The sequence below is a fragment of the Brienomyrus brachyistius genome, chromosome 1 (genome assembly GCF_023856365.1).
Source record: "Brienomyrus brachyistius isolate T26 chromosome 1, BBRACH_0.4, whole genome shotgun sequence".
Taxonomy (NCBI): domain Eukaryota; kingdom Metazoa; phylum Chordata; class Actinopteri; order Osteoglossiformes; family Mormyridae; genus Brienomyrus; species Brienomyrus brachyistius.
Genome location: NC_064533.1, coordinates 44,581,797 through 44,605,567, shown reverse-complemented (window position 1 = coordinate 44,605,567; position 23,771 = coordinate 44,581,797). Strand labels below are relative to the sequence as shown.

Below are 23,771 nucleotides of genomic sequence, written 5' to 3'. Positions count from 1 at the left end.
ACAGGATTGAGCTGCACAAATTGCATTATAAAACATACGCACTAAAATGAAAGTGGACAAACTAGCACACCATTGCTATCATTCACTGCAAAAACGCAATAATATAAAAATACTATTTAAACCTTAGTGGTACATATTTTGCTACCCGATATTAATAATATTCTCACCCCATATATGCTGTATGAAAACTACCGATAAAGGATCTTTTTTGCACACGTCTCTATCATGTAGTTGTGTTGTAACCAAAATAACTTAAAACGATACTTTCCCGCTCTGCGGCGTAGGCTATGTGCGCGTGCAGGTTTGCATATTAACCATTACATGCAATATAGCAAAAGATGGTGCAAGCAAATAAATGCACCGGAAAAGTGAATTGAATAGCGATAACAAACTGATGAACACGCAGGTGATCACGTAGAAAGCCAATTGATTTGAATATGGCTACTGCACCAGCTTTATGAGCCCGGTGTTTACCTGATCCGGTTATTGTTAGACTGCCGAGGGTGGGCAGCGTGAAAAGCACAGAGAGTAGAGAATTTAGCGGGGAGTTTTGGAAAAAAGTAGTCAGGTCTTCGCACCACGGACTTCCTGTTTTGATCGCTTGATTTGCCCTGCGGTTCTGATAAATCTGCTGTCTGAATACCCTGAACACTGCCGTCGGCATCTGGGCTTCTTATCGTCCGTGCCTTTAATCTAGTTTTCCTGATAGAAGATGATCTGGGTTAAGGTCGAGGGAATCGGAGGCTTCATATTTTAACAGCTAAGCCTATTATGGAAATTGCTGCCGACAACATATAAACAGCAACAAAATATAGGCTTAAAGAGAGGCGATTTCATGCTTTCAAAATTAATCCTCTTCCTTTGCGAAAAAGGAAGCAATCAATTTATGAGTTTGTTACAAATATTATAAAGATTTATAAACTTTTAATAAAAATGTTGCAAAACAGATGTGAGCATCTATTGTTATAGTCTTTCGAGTGCTTTGTTTAATTTAACCACAGTATAAGATTAATTAGTTGTTTTTAAGCATGATATTCAGAATGTTTATTGACTTATGATCCAGGACGTATCCCTGGTTTTTAATTGAAACTCATAGGAGGAATAATAAGTTTTCCACCAGTAGGGCGGGGATTGGGGGTGTGACATTGGTTTGAGGGAGTTGAGTGAGGCGGTCAGCGTGCTCATAGTAAATTCGAGGACCATAATTAACTGCGTTGAAACGGAAACATGACAAGATAAGACACTGATTGGCGATTTAAATCAAATGGCACATAAAATAAAACATCTTTATTAAAACGTACACATTTTATACTTAAATTAGATGCAAGTTAAGTTAGATTAAGTATCTGTTGTTTTATAATGCTCTCATGTGCGCAGCTTTGACTAGCCAGAGTCCTTTCGGGGATGCGTGTGTCTTTGTACCAACAAGCACTCAACCTGAACTACTTTCTGTGAAATAACCCACTGTATAGCTCACTACAACTGTAAGTCCGTTTTGGATAAATGAGTCACCAGGGAAACGGAATAATAAATAACGCTGAGACATAGGCAGCAACAGGTCGAGGTGTTATTCAGCTGTTCTCCCGCCCCTCCAGTGAGTTTGAGAGTCCCGGAATCAGCTTTGAGATTCGTTTGCGAACGTGGTCGGCTTTGGCTCGCCTGGGCACAGTTCCGAAGAGCATGGTGACCCCCAGGAGGTTCAGGGAGGGTGATAATGAGCCACTGCTGCTGACCTGGCTTTCAATACTCATCCGGCGCCCCTTCTGGGAGTTCCGTTCCACAAAGTCTGAAGTCACCTGACCGGCTTCCTCGCCGTCCTCCGTCATCATACTCCAGCAACTGCTGACGCTGGATAAGCGACAGCTGTCCAGCTCCACGGGGGATGCCAGGGACATGGGGGAGTCAATAGATGGGTAGGAAGAGCACTCGCTCTGATTGGCTGTGAACAGAAGAGGGCGTGTCCTTTAGTTTGCGTCACAGTAACCAAACTAAACATCCATCCATCTTCAAACTGCTTATTTTGGTCAGGGTCGTAGGGCTATTCTAAACAGCAGCCTAAAAACTTTAAAATCAAAGAGGGTAATTCCTTCATAAAAATAAATGTGAATTAATAGGATATCAAGCAGATATATTGGGCAACAGCGTCTCTAGCAATACTGGGCCCTGAAACTTGTAGAAGACACTGAGAACATCAGAAGTTGAGTGTGTGCTTTTTGGGTTATTTTTAAGTTCTGATAAACACATTAAAATGCTGGTGGTAGATCAGGGCCGTGAGATAGTTGGCAACGCCATATAAAAAAATAAAAAATGAAAACGGATGTGTGGTGGGGATATGTGGTTTTACGACCAGTATCCGCTTACCCTCAGCAAAGCGTAGCTCCTGTAATGTCAGTTCCTGCAGCTCCGCCCATTTCTCACGCAAGCTTTGCTGTACGGGGAAATGACAAAGTCAGAAAATGTGTGAAGCAATCATGGTGAGTTCCTGACGGTGCATCTGAAAGTGTGCTGGCTTTTCGGAAATCGCGGGGATACACGTATCAATCTCCAAGCCGATTCGATAGCCTTGGGTAATTCCCTGCCCTCGTCCGTCCGCCTGAGTTCTGCCTTCACTGCAACTTTGCCACCGGCGTTTCAAAACCCAGTGTTCAGCGATTGTTTATTTTCGATAGGACGGCCTCTAGCCACGTGCATGAGTCAGCTGTGACCGGCTGGTTTTTGTATCAGATCCTTGGCTTTCATGTGACTTGCTGAATCATTCAAACAAAAGACAGCAGAAAGGCAAAAATACCTTCAGAGATCTCAACTTCATCTCCAGTTCGATCTTCTTCATGACTGTCCCGCTCACCATCTCCATCCTGTAGGGCAGAGACAGGACATGAGCGATTTGGCAGCAGAACGTTTGACTGGAGATTTACACCATCTCAGCTATGAGATTCATGACAGGGTTTTATTTAGCAGAACCAGCCTTGTGTGACCTTCACCTTACAGAATACTGTGAGTGAAGCATCGGATTCCCCGTTCGATCCAGTTAGCGCACTGGTGGTTTGGACATTTCTCAGTCTGGAAGCTTAGTGCACATTTACTTTTCGTAAACACTGATTTAATTGTTTGCTCCTTTTTTGTGGAAGGCCTGAAATGTGCCATTGAGCAATATGCCATTGTAAGTCTAGGCCTGGGAACAGTCAGCGCTAAGACAGAACTATTGCTGCAACCTTCTTGGCTTTGCTGTGCAGTGTGTGGTAATTTCGCAGCTCTAATTTTCAGTATTTAGTGGTCCCCAGTGATGATTCCTCGACCCCGCTGGCAGCTTGTGTCCAGAACTTGGCTAGTATGTTGCTTCACCACAGACTAACCTCCTGCTGCTTAGCTCTACATTTACCAGTGGGTTTGGGTGGGGGGGCGGTGGAAGTAAGTGACTGACCTTAAAACATGGCTGGACTCCTGGATCAGTTTGACAATGAGCTGATGACTGGCGCCCTCTGTGTTGACTCCGTTTACTGCAACGATAACATCACCTAATGAAAAAAAAAATTGGGGGGGGGGGGGGAAGGGAGGGTGTTAGGGGACCAGATCTAGAGAAACGTAGATACGATCTAATAGGAAGTGAACCTGCATCATAGGCGAGTTGGAGACCCCCTACTGAAACCCCCCTGGGAGGAAGTGTAGACCTCTCACCTGTGATCATGCCTGCTTTTTGGGCTGGGCTCTCTTCCTGTACCTTAAACACATATGTACACATCTCCACTGCAGTCCTGTTCCTCTGTTGCAACCCGTAAGTCTGGTCAGGGACAGTAAAAGCCACATCAGCATCACAGCATAAATGGTCCTTTGCTGATGTCCTCACAGACAGCTTCACCATCGATTAAATTTAATCCAAACAATAAATTGTAAGATACACAAATGAATGACCGAGAGGGTCACCTCACCTGAACTTCAAACCCAAATACTTCATTTTCTTGCTTTTCCAATGTAACACATTTTCTGTAAAGCAAAGTGTCAGTCAGTTGTCCAGGTCATTCATTTTGCTCACAGGAGTAAGCTATTGCGTACTCAGATATCAGCATGAGCCATTGGTTGATTTATTTATTTATTTTTTTATTTGATTTTTAAACGGTCAATGAGAATTTTCCTTACCTGTTAGAGTCGGCGTAGTCCAAAAAACCATATGATCGAGAGGGATTTACCTGTAAAAAACAATATGCTCTCCTGAATCACTGCAGTACGTGCATTTTTCTAAACACTGCAAAGTGATTTTATGATATGACATGTATGTACGTTGACAATGAGACTTGTAAACTGTATCACATGCATTTATTTCCTCCTAGGCAGATCAACGGTATAAAAACAAGAGCCACAGCTTTTGTAGATCTTAGCGCAAACATCACTACATACAAACATGCCACTGAGGTCATTTACAAAGAGGGAATATAGGGATTCATTCACCAGTTACAGATCACACCATTATTTCTAGCATAACCGGTATAAGACTTAACTTTGCCACAATCAGCCAGTACCATTAGAAGGCAACTTACTGGTATATTAACCAAGCATCTAAATATGTTTTTCTAAGTTCACCAACCTGTTTTGTCCCCCTGCACAGCAGCGAGTCGGCTGCTGTCATCTCTTTGCTGGGGTGTCTTCTCATGCTTCTTAGAGATCGCCGTAGCCATGGTTGGGGCTTTATCCTCATGGAACCTTCCAGATTAGCGTTGTTGATGTTCGTCAGCGATTGCCTGAAGTTCATTTCGGCGACCGGGGAAGCTGTGAGAGTCACAGTGGAGTGCTGTCTGACTTGTAAGGCTGCGTCTCGTCTCACAAGAGGGGATGAAGCAGTCGAAGCGGAAGTGCAGATCATGTGATTGTTGTGAACCTGCGTTTGATGACTGTATGAATGTTTTATCTGAGTTGTCAAGATCAGAAATCTGCTAGAATGCAGGTCTCTGCTTTTTCGCTTCAGGACGGCTCTGTTCGTGCCGTCTGGAAGTTTCGGGTTCTGACTAAACTCAGTCGTTTTTAAAACCGCTTTTGTGGTTTTCATTTTTTTCTTCTCTTCAAATATTTTCAAATCCACACCTGTTTCTTTTGGCAATGCTTCAGCCATGGTTCTCCGGCTTGTTACCGAAAGAATCGGTGTCTAGAAAGACAGACATTATGTTAAGTTTGTGGATAGAGTGGTGTGTGATTGAAACTGGTCCCAGAGGGCAGATGGCGTGATATTTGGCCATTGAAAATTTGTATTAGCAAAGCTTCCCTATCATACTCACTTTTGGAATCAATTAATAATCTCCCAGGTTTGCAAGATGGTATCATTGTAGTGTTCTTCTAAAGTTGTTGAGTGCTTGCGATTCAGTAAAATGGCCATCCCAAATGCTTTGTCACTTATACTGGTTAGGGTTTATGGTTAAGTTGGGAAAACTGTGCCTGATTTTTAACCAGCAACAACCAAGGTTCATTTTGAGAGTAAAGGAGGCTGAAAAGTGCATTGAAAATGGGCAACTTCACGTACAACAAGGACATGAATGTATAATGTAGTAGTTATGTGTAAATTTGTGAATCAAGAATGTATGTCCTAGAAGGAGATAAAGTTCTCCATTAGGTGGGGAATTCTGGGCAAGCTGTGGGGAAGGTGGTGACATGCACCTATTTATACACAGAGCAGATCTACTCAAAAGAGCATGCACTACAGACCCATATGTGGCCATTGATCTGAATATACGCTAAAGTTAGCATTAACTTTAACATTAACATTAATTATTAAAGCAACTTTAACTTTCTGTGGCTAAACTTACTGTGGCGATACCAACGTGCCAATCGCCGATGGTGTCATGATCGCACTGGCAGCGCAGCTGTCTTACTGCGTCATTACCTGTTGCTTCACACACTCTTACTTCTGCATTTTGGTTAAGCATGTATTCGTGACGCTTGCCTACATGTAAGCGATACCTTAAGTTGCGTAAAAACTGCATGCTAAACTTGGAGCGGTAAGATAGCCCTTTTTTGGTCAATCAGCCGGAACTGTAGCAGCGTCTGGCCTCAGCACATCTGAAATTCCCAGGTGAAACTCCAGAAGGCTTCTTACGCTTTGCACTGTAATTTGTTATTGGAAGAAACTGCTAGTTAATTAACACTGCAGAATTTGATGCTTCCTGCTTGTCTATTATGCTCATCTCTCTGAAGTCCTTCTCGTGTCTTTAGAGAAGCACCGGTACGGAAACTACACATAACTGTTTAACGCTTCTTTTTCCACCACTTTCACCGGCGACCTGCTGAAAAGGCCAAACGCGTTGAGTCATTGCTGTACTGTCACCAGTAAGAGCTGGGTAGCTGACTTCCTCTGTCTAACTGACACATTATCCTCCGGGTCACCAAAGACCAGTAAACGTATGTAGGGCTACTTTGGGAAATGACAGTTTAAAAGATGCGATGAAAGTCACATCACCATCATCAAGCCATCCTTTGGAACAAAAGGTCGTTTGAACTAACGTAACCCTAACATCTCGATAAACATGACAATGGTCAAACAGGGCTGTGTGACCTACAGCCTAGTACAGGGAATCCAGGGCAAGGTACACCACAGTTCCTTGAGCTGAACTGTGCATTTGAAATAATACAAATATAAAGTGTTGACATAACTGTGCATAAAAGCTACTTATACAATCAGGACCCAGCAAACTGCAGCCTATGCAAGGCACTATAGGGGAGATTCACCCCAGAGAGAACCTGATGAACTATGGGCCGGAAACTAAAGTTTTCCTAGGAAACCCACAAGTGCAAGGAAATGAATGTACTACCAATATAGAGCAAAGGCTGGATTCAAACCCGCAATGCACAGGGGTAATATTCAACTAGCTATTCAGCAATGACTCATTTTAATAAAATATGCCATCCCTGTACTACAGGACCGTGCTCCCAGTGATCTAGCTTAACACACTGAATCTGTCTGAAGAACTGGTGTAGAAATATATCATGAAAGTTTGCACGCAACTTTAAACATGACATATTGATGTGGTAATAGTCTTGTTATTTCTGTTGCTGAAAAAAAGATTGCCATAATAATAATGTGACGTCATCCCCACGAGTTTCAGTATCACCGGTTTCTTTTGGGATATGTCAGCCTCTCTGTGACTGCATGCAGGGTACATACAGCACGTATCTTTATTCCGTCATAAAATCTTTCACGGGGCCATTAAAAAAAAAGAATAAATTCCGGCCCTCATCTTTGTGTTGCCTCCCAACTGCATCACTGTGTTTCTGCCGATCCCTGCATTCCCGCCCCCACAACGGAGCGGATCAGGTGTTGCCCATCCAGGTCTCCACAGATCCACAGCTATTTATTTCACTCATGCGGGGGGAGCCAGGGGCGAGTTCCCACTCGGGTGGGGTAATTTCAGGGAACCAAACAATTTGTTCACATATTTATTATTTTCACCAAGACTACAGACACTTAAAAAAACAAACACACACACACATATCACAAACAGTAACAGAATTGACAGCACAGGAAAACATTCTGGTATGGCAGCACACTGAAGGTACACTGGGTGACTCACAGACCATTCCGACGAAGGTAACAGAGGACGGAATGAACAGACATCCATGGCTGTACCCAGTGAGTTCAAGCACATCATGTTTGCCAGCTTGCCCGAGTTAGGCCTGTTTGTGCACTGTGCTTACACTGTTCTGCTGTAGTCACTGAGAAGTGGACAATCAGGCTTTGAGGCAGAGGGGGCCACTAGTGTGGAGGGGACTCGTCACAATGCTGTGACGAGAATTAACCTCGAGTCTCGTAACGATGGTCAGGGGTGTGGCTAAGAATTCTGGGCCCTGTGACAAAATGTCATCTAGGGGCCCCCGCCAAATAAAATGTATAATTTTGCATATCAGAGGCCCCTGTAAAGCACTGGGGCCCCCTGAATCTGCCAGGGTATCCATGCCCCCACTGTACCTCCGATGATAGTCATGTCTTCTATGTACAGGAGTGATACAGCACTACTGCAGTGCTTTCCAACCCGGTCCTAGGGGACCGCCGGGCAGTGCACGTTTTTGAACTGGGAGGGAGCAAAAACGTGGACCCTCGGGGGGTCCCCAAGGAATGGGTTGGGAAACATTGGTCCACAGAGCCAAGATGGGGGTGACCCAGCCAACAGAGGAGACTGTCGGCTTAAAGTGTTACACGGACTACAGGATGGATCTCGCCGGTATCTCCAGCTGGTTTCCATGGCGTCTTACAAGTCTCTCATTCCTTGACCATCACTCATCATTTCCCAATAATAACAGTACACTTCTGGACAAGCTATCCTCCAGATAATAGCCCCCTCATCCGCAGCTGGGTGCGAACATAAACAAGGCTGAAATCGCTTAAAAAAAAAAAAAAAAAAAAAAAAAAAACAGTGGGAGAGGGCATTTCTATACAAGCCCACAGATTGATCTGACATATTCCAAGTGGCTCTTTGCAGTTTTCTGTACGCGGTGAATAGTGAGCCACCGCGGAGGATAATGATGGTACTCACTGCCGAGCGTCCGACAGCATTTGGAATACAGATACGATTATTAAGAAACCACATTTGCTTCCTGTCACACAGACTGCAGTTTGAACTACGGTGAGCAAAGTCTTGCCAGAAATGAAAAGGGTTACAAGTTCAAAAAACAAAATTTTAAATGGTAAGAACAAAACCGCTACAACAGTAGTAAGTCAGCGGCAATCAATGCAGAGTTATATAAATTTCATGGACACTATAAAGGATTAACTGATGATATTCCACTAAAAGATAATACAAAATGAGCGATTTTATATCCGACTAAACTCAGCATTCTGGGAATTCAAACTTGTTCTTTGGGTGTGAATCGTGACCAACGTCCGATACAAATTCCTTAGACAATTTCATATAGATACAGAAATGTACACTTAAAATATATTCTGTTTCATATATTGTATAGCTTAAAGCTACACTAAAGTGCAACATAAAGGAATTCAACGTTAAACAAAAAAATTGTTTTAGCATCGTAGCTTATACATCCTAGCTATGCAACGAGTTAGATTGGCATTTGTGTCTAAGATGCAGCAATGAGTTAAAGATGTAGACAGGTCATCGTTGGCAGTCGTATGTAGACTGTTCCTGTGTTTGATTGTTCCAGAAAAAGATTCATATAAATACATTTTGTATTAGCCTGACTCCAACCAGAATGTTTAAATAAGGATGTTTGGAACTAGTAGTTTTTGCATTTGTACATACATACTAAAGAAACGTGTTGTTATTGAAACTTGTTAACACTGTGGGTGATAAGGCTTCTGCTTCCTAGATATAAAAGCCTGTAACACCTTAACTCTCTTCCATGCGAAACATTAAAGCTGGACTTGTGCATCAGTGACTGGTGCTTGAGGGGCAAATGAGCAATGCCTGCCTGTTCGTAGCAGCGGTGCGCAAAGGCATGGAAAGGCAATGAGAAATGCTGGTTTTTGCTCATTCTCTGCCCGCTACAGCTTCACCGTATTTATCAGTCTGATGCCAAGGTCACTTCATCCTGTGTGTTTGGGTGTAAAGCTTTTCCCCTAAAACCTGCTCTGTTCCATCCGTCAAAGTGTCACGTACCAGAGGAACATGGATGCACGGTCTTTACAATAGCTACATGAACAGAGGACTGACGTGTTTCAAATGATGGCTGGTTTTGTTTTTTTGTTAAAGGCACGTGCATATGGGGTTAGCTATCAGCAGACACTGAAAGCTGGCAGTTAAGCTTAATCTATGTCGCGGTCATATTGTCTTACTCCCTGCCATGAAGGGGTTCCTGGTAGCTGGTGGGTTTTTTGGGCAGAGGAAGGATGTCTTGTACAATCAGGCTTGGTTTGGGGCAGTGGTGATGGGGGAGGAGGGGCTGTTATTCAGTAACATTCACAGATGTGCACCTTGTCCAGTGTGAAGCAATTCAAGCTTTGGACAATTGTTGTTTTGAGGTAGCATGAAGTCTCCTGACAATGGTTGATTTAGTCGTTTCACATTATCGTCATCCACTGCCGAGTGACGCTGGGGCCAGCAGGACAGTAACTGTCTTTGAAATGTCCCGCTGGACACTTGGGTCCATTGGCACAGTGGGTAGGTTAGTATTCGGGCTGTACTAAACACAAACATGGGGAGGGGGTCATGAAAGTCAATTGGTGGCATTCTTCTGGGTTTTGCTACGATTCACTACATTGTCAGCATTGGGCGAGGGTGAGGGTCCATTACTCTTTGACATCTTTGATGTTGGCCACCTGGGAGACGGTCTTCTTGACTCGCAGAGCGGTGAGCCGGGCGGCAGAGTTGGTATACCAGCATTCTCGCATGATTTTGCCCATCACCCGCAGTGCCTGGCAGAGAGACATGCCTTCAAATCGCACCCAACTGCAGTCTAAAGGTCAGCTTCCATCAATCTTCAATCTATGGAGAGCATCCTTACCTCACAGCTTTGCCACTGGTTTGGAATGTTGGGTCTCAGTCTCAGGTCACACACAACCTTTCTCATGTCCTCTATAGATGGGTCGGAAGGCACAATATCATAATAAGGCATCTGATAGTCTTCATAGACTCCTACGAATAAAAAGGCAGTAATGACATCCTCACTATAACAACAACCTATTTCATCTGTGGCTCAAGTGCTATTCTCACATACTTTTTCGATTCTTAATGTATCATCACATTATGTACGTGCTTTTAGCTCAAATAAAACAGGTAATTGATAAATGCAGATGAACATAATCGAATGCATTTTTATTTCACGCTATTGTGTTTGTTTTGTTCTGCCTTGTGCTTCATTGCAATATTTCTCTGCAGAAATCGGTGCTAACTGATGCTAACGCTCCCATTTACCCGGGCTGCCCGCTGATGTCATTACCTCTCACAGAACACCTCCGTGCCAGTTCCCAGAATACCAAACCCAAGGAATACATGTCCGCCCGCTTGATTAGCTCGAAGTTGCTCATATTGATCGTGTCGTCCAGGATTTCTGGGGCCATGTACCTATGGTCAATAAAGTCATTAAATCCTAATAATGTGTACCTTCCGTCAGGCCGTAAACCGTGACGCACTTGGTGCTGAAATGGACACTGAGTCCTTAGAACAGAAGCTACACTAACCTGCTGAAAACAAACCAAAACAGCTGAACCGCGTCACACAAGCTGCACTCTGAAATTCATCTTCTGCTCTTGGATATTTGGATGGCAACAAAAAAATTTACATTTTCAAAAATTACATTCCAAGGGAAAAGGAAAAGTGATCGAGATTTTTCTGCTCCAATTTCTCCATACAAAATACAAACTGAATTCTACAAGGCATTTCCTTTCTACTTTGGCTTATTGCTCATATGTCTCATGAGAAATAATCTCTGGAAATCTCACAAACACTCAGCTGGATCTAATTCAAAATCTCTAAAGAGCCTTTGAACTTCTTCAGTTAATCTTGATGCATCTTTTCTTGAGATTACCCAAATGGTTATGTTTATTAACTTTGTTTTTGTTTAGAGAAAAGACATTATAAATGTTTGGAGTAAAAAGATAAATTTTAAGCAGTAAAAAGTTAAAACCTTATGATGTAATAAACCAAAAGTGAACCGGATGCAAATAACATTTGCCTGGTCCTGACCGATACCTCTTTGTTCCCACTCTGTGATTGGCTGGGATGTCAACCGTGTTCGTGGCTGGGTCATGCTTCACGGCAAGGCCCAGGTCTGCAATGGCTGCTGTGCCATTCCTCTTCACCAGGATATTTTTGGACTTCAGGTCCCTGTGAGCGATGGCGGGTTTTCCTATCAGATGAATCACTGAATTAACATTCAGGTTTTGTGGGGTACGGTCGCTTCTCCTCTGCAAAACAAAATGTCAGCTGCAAACACATGGAATTTCAGTGCTGATAGGGAAACTCAATCATTTGACTTGAGTTGTCTTGAATAAATATTCTATTAATGCTGATTATACAAGTTATCATCAAATAGAAAAGAAGAGTCTTTGCAACTCAAGACCAGAGGACTGGTTTAACCCTACTGCCCAGTTTACCTAGTTTTGTAGCAGCCATACCACCTGCAGTTCTGACTAAGTAACCCATGAGATGTGAAGCAGGTTTGGGTCTGGCCAGTACTTGGATGCAAGACCAACTAGGAAAGCTGGGTTACTGCTGGAAGAGGTGTTGGTGTGGCCAGCAGATTAGCCCACCCTGCGGATCCCAATGCCCTGACGGGGATACTGTGCTGTAAAAATGGAACCGTCTTTTCGAATGAGACGTAACTCGCATCATCCAGGTGGGAGCTACACAGCGGTGGTGGTTGAAGTGGCTCCCCACTGGTTCTGTAAAATGCTACTGGTGTCTTGAAAAGTGCCATATAAATGTAACACTCATTCATCCACCGCTCTCCATTGGGTCAAACCAGACAGTAGATCCCCCCCACTGCCGACTCACCCTGAGTGCCGATGATCTCCATGTGGAGGTGGGCCAGCCCGCTTGCGATGGAGAGTGCCAGGATGAGCATAGCATCTACAGAGACCGTGTGCCTGTTCAGGTGGTCGTACAGAGAGCCGTGCTCGTGGTATTCAGACACCAGCCACAGCTGTGTCCAAGACCCGTTATCTGTAACAGAGCACGGAGATCCGTAGAATCTACATCCTCACATTTATTCCCTTTGCAACCGGTACTGGACGGCGATCGCCTAATAACAGCCAAGTCGACAAGCTTGTTAACGGCCTTCTTTGGTCCGGATCCCTTAGTCAAGAGAAGGATACTTGGTATCATGTTACTTAGAGCTCTCCTCTACAATGCAGCATAGATACCTTGATAATGCATTACAGTGGTCAGTATAAGAATTAATAAAGCATTATAGCATCTTTTATTGACAGATTACAGTTATATTACAGAATTGATAATACATAAGCTCCAATGAAGTTGTCATCTATTACACACTATAGAAACCTTCACGAGGCATTATAATGGTTGGTATAAGCATTAAGGATGCTTTGTACTGTACTACAAAGGTATCTATAGTGCATTATAAATGAGAGCTTCAAAAAGCATTCAAAATGCATAATACACATGGCTATATTATGTTAAATCTTTTATGAATAATTATAGCCATGTTTATAATACTTTATGGATGCATCATAATAATGTGTTATGAATGTGTTCACAGATTCTTATAGACAAGGAATTCATAGAAAGTGTTACTGGTTACTTTATTAGAAGACATTCATTGCAGGATATTCAGGTTGAGAGTGTATCAGAATGACAGACAATCATCTCCTGGAGTCATGTCAAGTATCTCCTGCCATGGCAGTAATTCCGAATAGAAAACGAGGCTTTGAAAGCCATGTTTAGTTGGGATTACTGTGCGCTGCCAGTTACTGCCAGCGGTCAGCAGGTTAAGCCAGTTTAAAGACTGACAGTTTCATCCACCGTGGGGCGCCAAAGCTTTATTTCTCCACTCATTGTTAATCTGCCTTTTAAGAAGCGTCTCTGCAGATGAGAGGTGATTTGAAGAGAAAAGTCTTGCCCCTGAACAATTGCCCCCATCCTGACACACCGCATGCTTTCTGACTTGTTAAATGCATTAAAATCTAAGCCCATTTTTACCCAGAGACTGGGAGCAGGCAGGTATATCAGTCACGTTGCCGTGACGATAAGGTGTCCTTTACAGGTCAAACCTTTTAAATCCAATTAGCGTTTATGAAAGACAGTCAAAGCCAAGGCAGATCCCAGGTGTTCCTGTGAGGTTACCTTTGTTGTCAGCAGCTATGAAGCCCAAGATATTCTCGTGCCTGAGAAGGATAGTCTGGTATATCTCCGCCTCGCGGAACCAGGATCTCTCATCCCGGGACGAGAAGATCTTCACGGCCACATCCTCGCCTCGCCACTTTCCCCGCCACACCTCCCCGAACCTTCCCTTCCCGATGGTTTCCTGCAGGACGATGGTTCTGGCAATTGTTCGCTGGACCAGCAGTGGGAGTCCTGGTAGGAGAAAATGACCTACAACTATAAGAAACTGTTCCACACCCTTCCCCATTCATAAATTGGGAGAAAAGCATCAGAATTCTTGAGGACTAAGACCAACTTTGGAAGTTCTTGATTACACTTAAGATCTGATGGCATAGAGGGCAGAGCGCCATTACCTGATCCGGACCCCGACGTGCTCATGTCAAAGATCAGGTCCTTCAAGCTCTTGTGGGGGGCCATGAGGCTCTGGTCATCCAGGGGCTCCTCCACGTCATGCTTGCGGATGCGGCGATGGGTGCAGTGCCTCCCGTGAGCTGCGCAGATGACCAACAGCGCCCCCGCGCACAGCAGGCAGATGGGGACCAGGACCACCGCAGCCAGCTCCAGTCTGCCCCAGCCGGGTTCTGTCTGGATCCTCTCTGCTGAGATGCGATCGAGGCGTTAATGATGTCCGGTCATGGGGAGACCTCGTCGCAGCCTCCGAAAAACACCACATGTGCTCTCTGCCGTGCTACAAATCCCACACGGGATATCAACTGCTAAGATTCACGGCACTTGAACATGAAATCTCAAACAAACAAGCAATGGCATGGAATGAGGGGAAAAAAAATGAACAGTCTGTACTTAAATGAAATTCTGCAGAATGAACACAGACTGCAGTCCATCTGCCCCCTAGTGGTCTCTTCATTATGAGATTTCAGATGGCACCATGCAGGCTGTGCAATACAACCGTCATGTAAGAGATGCCTTTGGAACAGTGTTTCCCAGTCCAGTCCTTAGGGACCCTCAGGCAGTCCATTTATTTGCGCCCCCCCAGCTCCCGACATACCTGTACCAGGTATTCGGTGTTCTTGATTCAGATGTAATACTACAGAGCAAAAATGCAGACCCTCTTGGGGTCACTAAGGACCATGTTGAAAAACACTAATTTAGGTGTACGAGTATTGTATTTCACTATGTGAGAATTTAGCGACAAACTTTGTTATAGGAAAAATTGTATAGGGGGTTGGTTATTGCATGTTGAAATACACCTGGTGTGGAGCTGAAACACTGTCTTGTGCTTTACACCCTCACAGCAGGGCAGTGGTGTATTTGGTTATCAGTCCGAATGCCCACATGTGCTCTACTCTCCGCCATTTACTCAAGAATATACGCCGTACCGTGACCATACTGTCCTAATAAGATGAGTAGAGGTAGGGTAGAGCAGGTCATCCTTTCCCGCTACATCCATTCCCGCATCGCGGCCCTTATTTAGCCTCCAGCAGTTTGCCGCTTTCACTTATTTTCTCTGAAGCATAATCTCACTGTTGCAATACTGGTCTGCAAAGAATCTGTGTTATAGGGGATGTGAGAGGAACGGACATGCGGTGTTTTGTAATACACATCGAGTCTTTCACATGAAAATATTCCCAACCTCAGGCTCCAGTTGGAACGAGGCCGGTCTCCGAACTGAGCAATCCAACGTACCCGGCCGAGAGCAGGCCACTGGAGGGTGTCTATATGAACTAAACACAGAAGTGAGGAACTCCAGTACTTGTTAAAAAGCACTAGATTTTGCCAGAGCTTGGAGTGTTCCTAGAGATCAAGGCTAGCCGGCTGTTTCTGGGCTTGCTGAGAGCTGAACCATTTGAGACACAACAAATCGAGGTGATTTGACTACAAGCAGCATCTTCACAGCAAATATTAACTACAGCATATTAAGAAGCTTGCAACAATAATGGCCCTTTGTTTGTTTTTGCCATGAAAAGCCTTAAAAATGACCTTTTTCACAGTATTATCAAGGAAGAAACCTGGCCAATGGATAATGAATTAGTCATTCATGGGAAAAAAATGAACTGTTTATGGTTTTGTTTTAGATATTTCCATTTCTGTCCGAGTTTAAATGCAACGCGTTGGATGCCTATGAAATAAAAATGAAGCTTAACTTTAGTTATATATTTGTATGGCCATGAATAGCTGAAATGCCTGCCCGAGGGTGAAATCTTTAGTAGAGAGATCAATGAATCATTGAACAGCTTCAGGATGCAAATTAACTTTTCCCAAAACCGAGTACTTCGGACTTCATGGAATCCATCTGTATTTTGGAAGGTTTCCAGTGCCTCCATTTTGGTCCATGTGATCACAGGGAGCTTTAGGTGAAGACAACCGTTTACTAAAGCGTATCACAGACACAGAAATTAGTCCTCTGCTGAAGCCAAAGTTTGTGGGAGAGTGATAAAAGGCAAAGAAAGATACTGCAGCCTTAGAGCAAGGAGCCCTACTTGACTTGATCAAAATAGCAAAACCAATGCCGAACATCTGATTTCACGCCAGCTTGTTAACAAGGCTCAGCTTTACAGCCAGAGATCCCGTCTGTCACATGAGCAACCTTAGACCAACAAGGTCAGAGGGGGAAAAAATATGGTCCCCATCATAGCAAGCTGCTTCCTCAACTCCCCCTGCCCAATTAAAGCGAGGGGTGGGGACGGGGGGGGGGGGGGTGAATGCAAACTTCGGGAAACTGACACATACAGCATCAGAAGAATCGAGCGTTTCCGTCACAACAAATAAAATCAATGCGGTAACCAGGGTTACAGTCATCAGGGACCGAATGCAGCTGCTGACGAAAAAAAAAAGAAAAGAAAAAGCAAAAAAAAAAAGCAAACATCCCTGGTTCTGCCTCACCCACACGGGAGAAGTTCACAACAGCACAATTTCACAACATCGCCCTTAATGGTGTTCGGTCTTGTAACCCATCCATGTGTTACGCTAATAACCAGGCAAGAGGTTCTGGCCCATGGGGATGAGATAAGAACCCCTGGTCCAAGAACGGGGGGGTGGAGATCGAGTGTACCGAAATAAATAAATGTTCTACAAATAACTATTCAGAGTGCTCCAAAAAAATAATAAAATAATGGGCATTGAACAAGCTTTACCCATCTCTTTCCAGTTCTCAAAATAAAGCACTACAAGAGAGTGCAGCATAATTAGCTTGAGTACTCACCTGGACTACACAAGGACAATATATTATAAACAATTCAGACCGCAACTCCATCCATTTAAGGAAAAATAAATAAGCAATGTTGAGCAGATGAAACATCTATTGCAAGAAGCTACCATGGGACAAATATGCACGGGAAGAACAGAGCATCATGAGGTGCTTGGTTTCGTCCATGCATTTTCCATGGCAGAGCTGAAGTGAGGTGAGCATGAAGGCCAGCCCTGGGTCTCCTAGGGCCCCGAGGAAGATTCTGCTGAGCTTTCGCGTATGTTGCCCCTAGGGCGGACCTGGCAGGAGGCACATGGCAGGGGAACACCCCTACAGGATGCCAGCATGCTGCATGAGGCACAAGGGTATTGCTAGGATCTTCAGGTATCAAAGCTTAGCCAAGAGGTCAGATCCATCTGAGGGGTGTCATATTGAATGCTATCCCTCCAGAGTTACGATGCTCGTAGCATTAGGAAATCTTTGGGTTGTTATAACATCCGAGTTAAATATTCAGGGCTCGTTTGAATTCATTCGGAACTTCTACCTTCAGTGGAGCATCCGTACTATAGGCAATAATTTAGACAAAAAAAATAAAAATAAAAATCACCTAAAGCCCATGTTCTGGAGGAGACACACAGAGCCAGGAGGTGTGAGGTTACAGTACCAGCCATGGGGCCACCCTACAATCCAGCATTGAGTCTCTGCGCCATAATTCTCTCAGCATGGATTGCTATATAAAAAGTACAGCTCCAATTAGGTGATGGGTGATGCAGTAGACAGATATCAGTGGGGTGCCCATCCATCGATCCATCTATCCATCTCACTTGATAAGTTCTCACCACACAGTCAGAAACGTTGGGGGGGGGGGGGGGGGGGGGAGCAGCCCTCTGAGTCATGCAGACAACGAGGGACTCAACCCTGAAACTGATGTAAGGAAAATATAAGCAGATTTGAACTGTATTTTAATGTAAGACCAGAGGTGGATAGTTCAGGCCCAGCAAATAAAAGTCCAGACCAAGATTTTGTCTCAACCAACCAGTTGAGCATAAAATGAGTCGTGGTCACAGAGTATTCAGTTAGTTGGCTGAAACAAAAGCTTGGTCTGGACTTTTATTTGCTGGACCTGAACTATCCACCTCTGGTCTTGCATTAAAACTACAGTTCAAATCTGCTTACATTTTCCTTACATGAACGATGCACCTCAAAGATTACCTGGGTTCCATAATGCGTCCCACACTTCTCTGTTTTGTTATTCTACTGCCATGGAAGAAATTAAGAGACCACTGCACAATTTTCTGTTTCACTCATTTCTCGATTTATTGGTGTCCATCTGTGAATAATATTTTTGTTTTATATGTATTTGCAAACTACAGCCTTGTTCTTCTCCGTTTCTCATTATTGAAGGGTTTCTTCCTGGTTTTATGGGACTTCAGTCCTGCTTCTAGGAGCCTGATACGAACTGCTCTAGCAGTGCACTTCACACCTGCACTTAATGTTTCCCGTTCCTTTTGAAGGTCACTTGATGTCATCCTTCGTTTCATGAGAAACTGTCGGATAAACTAACAGTCATCTCTGCCATTAGAACGTCGGTTCAGCCCTTTACCTGGCTGGTTTTTGGTCATTGCCGATGTCTCCTGCTTCGCCTTGTTCTTGTGTACTGCCGTCTGAGAAACTTTGAGCCTGGAAGCAGCCTGCCTCACAGTGTAGCCTTCTGTCGGCAGAACTAGGATTAGCCCAGGATTCAAAAAATGCAAATGTCTTTAAAAACAGAGTCTCTTAATTTTTTCCATGGCTGTAATTGTGGATTATTTTCATCTTGTTAGATAGTTTCTCTGCAGCTGATGCATGTAGTACATCTTGTCCCATCTGTGAGCCTGACCAGCCCCAAAGCAACTATAGGAAAAGCATCTAATCCCTGCTGAGGTACTTACAGGCCATGGCTACAATGTCACAGGATGCCAAGAGGATAACCTCAGCTTGAAATGTTATTTGACAGGACATGTAAATTCAAGCAGTATTTAACTCACCCTGACCAGGCCAAATCCTGAGCATAAAAGCCAGGGCAGTGATATCGCACATCCCCATGAATGCTCATTTGTCCAAGGCTGATATCCTGGATATTTACAGACTCCAACACGATATTTTGTTCCCCATCGGGAGAATAACCGTAGACCTTTTTAGAACTCAACCTGACAATCCCACAGAAGCTACTCATCCTCCAAGATGCTTCTCAGGGAGGTGAAAGAGGCTCAGCCAGGTTTACCTGGGTACAAGTGCAGAGTCTCATTGTTGCAGAAGTCGGTGAAGCAGCAGTTCCTTTTGGAGACGTTGCGGGAGCTGTAGCAGAAGACCTGGCCCTTCATCTCCGAGGGCGACAGGCAGGATTTGACGGCTTCCTCCTTCCCGTCGATCAGCATCACGGAGTTCCAGCAGGCTCCGTCTGCACCAGTCTCGCACGTTTTGTTGGTGCAGAGGTGGCAGACGCATTTCAGGCCTTCAGGGGTAGGATGGGTTTGAGGTGTCAGTCAATCAAAGCTTTGGGTATCAACACCTGAGAAATATCAGGGATCCTACAAAGCAGGCAGGACGGAAAGCCCAAGAACCTGCAAACTTCCCACTGTGTAGCTACATTAATACAAGAGTTGATTCCTGGAGGTGGAAACATTTTTTGCAATTTAACTTCAAAGCAACAGCATTTTCAAAGAATTGAAAAAGCATTTTTCTCATAGAATTGTCAGTGTATATAGGATTATTGCCTGAATATTGAAAAGATTGCGGCTTTTTCAGTTGAACTGACAACATTATAAAGTGCATAATTAGTTTGGTTTTTAAGCCTTAATGGTTGTGACAAAATGTTTTATGTCAATCGTGCTGCTGAAGTTGAGTTTCTCTTATCTTATGTGTACAATAGAAAAATCTAATCAAATTCAAGACGCAGCGATGTAGACACACCTCTTTGCCAATTTAAACGGTGATTTTTTTTAACCAACTCACCGGTGACGTTCTAAGCTCAGAGCTCTGAAGCGGTTGGCTGAAGTAAGCACCCAGCCTGTACTTTGAAGGCCACGATTCCGTCAAATTTCACTAAATGACTATAAAGTTACTGAGCCAAGGATGTGTTTTTTATAATCGCAGTTTTCGATCCAAAACATAAAAGACGTTCAATTAAATTAAATATTTTCAAAGACGGAGAAATGCGATCTCGCTCTACCTATTACTCACTCCGTATCTCTCTTACCGCTGAATGTAAACCTCTCCTACCTCCCCCTACAAAAAGAGAAAAGAACACACGCTTCCAACTCCCAGCAGCCATGGCATGCCCCCCCCCCCCCCCCCCCCATGCTGAAGCCTGCAAGACACGCCAGACGTGCAAGACCAGCGGCTGCCCCTGCGAACGGAGGCCAAGACGATGTAGCTCCCTTCGATCCAACCTGCGTGATTCCCTCAGTAGACAACAGGCAGTCGGCAGTGCTCTACAGGTTGCATGCGATCGCTAAAACCAGATTAACACCGCGTAAAGTGATTAGTATATAGCCCAGATGAAAAGCCATTCCATCTGCATTCAATTTCTGATTCACTAACTTAAAATAAAAGTCGAAGACTATACTATTCTTTTCCTATGAGTTTACATAATCGCGGATAAATGTTTTTAACCAACAGTAGACTGTCAGCTGTATACCTCACTCAGTAACTCAGTATCTGACAAACAGGTAGGCAGTTCACTTGTAATTGAAAGATTGCAGGTTCGAATCCCCGACCAGCAAGGCACTGCTGATGTACCCTGAGCAAGGTACCGCCCCCAAGCACTGCCCCCCAGGTGCTGAATTAGCGGCCCACTGCTATGTTGTACATTGTTACATATGGGTTAAATGCAGAGAACACATTTCATTTCGTGCAATTCAGTGTTGGCTTGGTGCTACACGGTCTGGGGTAAGCGGCTTAAAAACGAAATCTCCTCCGAGTACACATACCTAGGGTCTTATCTTCATTACATTAAGACATAAAAAAACAGCTTTCATAAATCAACTTTTAATATTTGCTACGTTAGAATGTTTACATAGTTTGCGCGCAGGCCAGTGACATACACGTAAATTAGGTTTAATAACACCGATGATGGTTTTTCATTTAATACCCACAAACATTCTCATCATACTGTCTCGATGTACCCAAAAACTTACCTTACTAACGTAGAGAACTCCACGTCCGTTCAATTTAATGCACATTTCCATTTGGATTCACTTGTACACAAAAGTAAATCTAAGCTTAACATGGGATTCCGGATTAACTACTTAACGTTACATTTAGATAAAGTATACTATGCAAACTCTTTATCCCGAGCTGTGTATCTTTCATGCAGGTGTATTTGATACCCGCGAAACCGAAATACAAGTCAAAGCCACAGGTAAAGCGCGACGTAGGACACGTCAACGAGGAATCTGAAGTCTATTAAACGACTCCTTTACAGAAAGTGAATATTTTAAAAAGTGGTAGTTTCTAATGAATCTGCGTTACTGTTTAACGGGTAAATATTTTGCTCAGAACCGGGAACGTGCTTTTGTGCAACAAGCAACTATAAAAATTACATTAATAGAAGTTAATGGCGATCAGCTGTAGTGTCACTTTATATACATTTTCAGTCAAATTGATAAAACACGGAATTTCCCACGCTGTCAGTCAAAGGCGAACAAATAAGTTTCAATGAATCAAGGAAAGCGGTTTATCAATGGCGACATTTACCGACACAGCATGTCTAAATATAAACCACGTTCATTGACTCCACACTGCATCTACTTGTAAAACGCGCCTGAACGGATTGCAGTGACTTACAGGTTCATCTTATTGCACTATAGGATAAAAGATATGGTATTATGCTACACCAAAGAAGTTAGACAAGTTACCTGTGCTCAGCTGTGCGAGGGAAAGGAAAATCAGCGCAGTCCCAACAGTGGGATACCTGGGACGAGTCATGGCTGGAGACGCATATGTCGGACTGGAGGAAAAGGCTGCAGTCCAGGCGCTGTTAAGCAGCGACAATCATCTGACACTTCGGCGCTCCTCTGCTCTACTAGCCACGCTTCGCATTTCTCAACTAAAAAGGAGCCGAGGCGCTGAGGACGCAGTGGGAGAGCCGCTCCGCCCAGCGCAGGGACTGGGAATGAAGGGGATTAGTGCGTTTTTTTTTTTTTTTAAATCCATTACAGACACATACAAACACACGTGTGGGTAACTCAATGGTGTTGCTCCCAATGTGACACGCTGCAGAAGCAAAAGAATATAATGCGTTAGGCTATTAATTTTAATATCCATATTATGCATCGTGTTTCGATGAATGTATGCCCCCCTCCTTAACAAGTTGGTCTTAGGGCAGGTGTAGTGATTTCGCCCACTGACATTTTCATGTTTACAGCAGCCAACTAAGCTGAAACAAAGTACCCCTTAGCGACGCAGCGATGGAATTGCCTTAAATGCGCGCCGAATGCAAACCTGTCGCAAGTTAAAATGCACCAGCAAAAAGAGCAATTGAAGTTCAACTTCCAAGAATAAGGAAACGAAAATTGTCAAAACAAGGCCATATAGAGAATTTATGTAGTTTGTTTTCCAATTAAACCTCCTTGTATCAGAAGATTTTAAGAAATTGTTTGGCAAAGTTTACGGAAAAACACCAACAACGTCCAAAACAGAAAAACAAACAATTGCAGTATGCAATGGACAAGCCTTATAAGGAGAACCTGCCGTAGTTTAAATGTTTTTTGGTAAAACATTAGATTCAAGCAACAACCGTTTTAAAGTTCATTTTCCATTAAACACTGGTATTAATTTTCAACAGACTGTTAGTAAACGATTTGGGGTCAAACTTAGAATATATCGTCTTCCTTTTCCTTTCATGAATAAATTAAGCAAACTATTCGTAACTATAGAAACAGCGGAACACGCGAATAAGGGTTTAGCAAAATCAGGCAATGAATATTGACCTTTTCCGATAGTGTACCCGAACACCAACCACATTATTAAAGGGTTACATATTTCTGTAAGACTGCTCTTGGTGCACGTGTGCCAATATATGAACGAAAACAGTGCTGGTAAATGATTTATCTTTCTAGAAATAGTCATGTTCAAGAATACACCCTCTACATGTATGTATGCATGCATATCCAACTCGCTCCCAATTGAATACTATAGAATAAATCAAATCCACTAGATTTCTTTAGTCCCGCTTGATGCCGAAGTGTTTCGGAACTTTCATTAACCAGACGCACGTAATTAATTAAGCGGCTGTTTTTTTCCCCTTCTTAAATCAAGGAATTGAGTAGTTTGGGTAGTTAAGTTCGACTTCTGGATAGAATTGTACCGAAAGTCTACCAATACAACGATTTTAGCTGCGAATGCAGTAATAGGTCTGAACGGGAGACAACAAAACGGAATTAGAGAGCTAACCGACATGGAGATCCGCATTAGCAGGGATGGGCTGAGATATTCAGCAGAACAGTTATACAACAGTTATTGGGAGTCAATTTCAACTTTAGCCAGCTTTAATACTTAGCGATGTCGTCTGATACAATGATTAAAACATGTCTTTAAATATGGTAATGGGCGGCGCAAAATGGCAGCGTGGTACGTGAAATTGTATGCTTATTTTTACAATCTGACCTGACTTCCTTAAATAAAAGTATTGTGATGAAATGTGTGTTTTACTAGTGGTAGGTAAGCTATGTCGTAAACAGAGAAGTGACTCACCTTTCACACTAAAATAAATCCCATGCAGCGATATGCTGAAATTTGCCACAAGGGAATTTAGTGAGTGAACTAGGCCTACGTGAACTTCAGAGAACTTGGTTTAAAGATGACAATACCCA

General features: G+C 43.5%; 2 protein-coding genes across 5 annotated transcripts; both read right to left on the bottom strand.

The window, feature by feature from the left end:
- Window positions 1-1,260: 1,260 nt before the first annotated feature.
- LOC125731118 (cytohesin-interacting protein-like) lies at window positions 1,261-4,880 on the bottom strand. The gene is made up of 8 exons (XM_049005858.1): window positions 4,580-4,880; window positions 4,135-4,184; window positions 3,927-3,981; window positions 3,676-3,778; window positions 3,422-3,515; window positions 2,789-2,855; window positions 2,362-2,428; window positions 1,261-1,939 (listed from the first exon to the last, which is right to left on the bottom strand). The coding sequence occupies exons 1-8, from the start codon at window positions 4,853-4,855 to the stop codon at window positions 1,572-1,574; spliced, it is 1,080 nt and encodes a 359-aa protein (XP_048861815.1). The 5' UTR covers window positions 4,856-4,880; the 3' UTR covers window positions 1,261-1,571.
- Window positions 4,881-7,403: 2,523 nt separating this feature from the next.
- On the bottom strand, window positions 7,404-23,635 carry LOC125731072 (activin receptor type-1C). Of its 4 annotated transcripts, none has more exons than XM_049005854.1 (9): window positions 21,816-23,635; window positions 19,181-19,411; window positions 14,126-14,371; window positions 13,734-13,964; window positions 12,426-12,593; window positions 11,622-11,778; window positions 10,870-10,994; window positions 10,435-10,565; window positions 7,404-10,345 (listed from the first exon to the last, which is right to left on the bottom strand). In XM_049005854.1, the coding sequence occupies exons 1-9, from the start codon at window positions 21,883-21,885 to the stop codon at window positions 10,220-10,222; spliced, it is 1,485 nt and encodes a 494-aa protein (XP_048861811.1). In that variant the 5' UTR covers window positions 21,886-23,635; the 3' UTR covers window positions 7,404-10,219. The 4 variants fall into 4 exon arrangements, with proteins under 4 accessions (XP_048861811.1, XP_048861812.1, XP_048861813.1 ...); XM_049005855.1 differs by having other exon boundaries at window positions 10,435-10,505; XM_049005856.1 differs by lacking the exon at window positions 21,816-23,635 and adding an exon at window positions 19,912-20,220.
- Between the last annotated feature and the right edge of the window lie 136 nt (window positions 23,636-23,771).

What these genes read in the sequence shown, in the direction of transcription:
- LOC125731118 (XM_049005858.1), bottom strand. Translation starts at nt 4,855, where the DNA reads ATGATCTGCACTTCCGCTTCGACTGCTTCATCCCCTCTTGTGAGACGA. An exon ending in GACTACGCCGACTCTAACAG is followed by an intron (nt 3,982 to 4,134) that starts GTAAGGAAAATT and finishes TTTGCTTTACAG; the next exon opens with AAAATGTGTTACATTGGAAA. An exon ending in GAGTCCAGCCATGTTTTAAG is followed by an intron (nt 2,856 to 3,421) that starts GTCAGTCACTTA and finishes TCTGCCCTACAG; the next exon opens with GATGGAGATGGTGAGCGGGA.
- LOC125731072 (XM_049005854.1), bottom strand. Translation starts at nt 21,885, where the DNA reads ATGACTCGTCCCAGGTATCCCACTGTTGGGACTGCGCTGATTTTCCTT. An exon ending in GGAGATCATCGGCACTCAGG is followed by an intron (nt 11,779 to 12,425) that starts GTGAGTCGGCAG and finishes TTCATCTGATAG; the next exon opens with GAAAACCCGCCATCGCTCAC. An exon ending in ACGGAGGTGTTCTGTGAGAG is followed by an intron (nt 10,566 to 10,869) that starts GTAATGACATCA and finishes TTTTATTCGTAG; the next exon opens with GAGTCTATGAAGACTATCAG.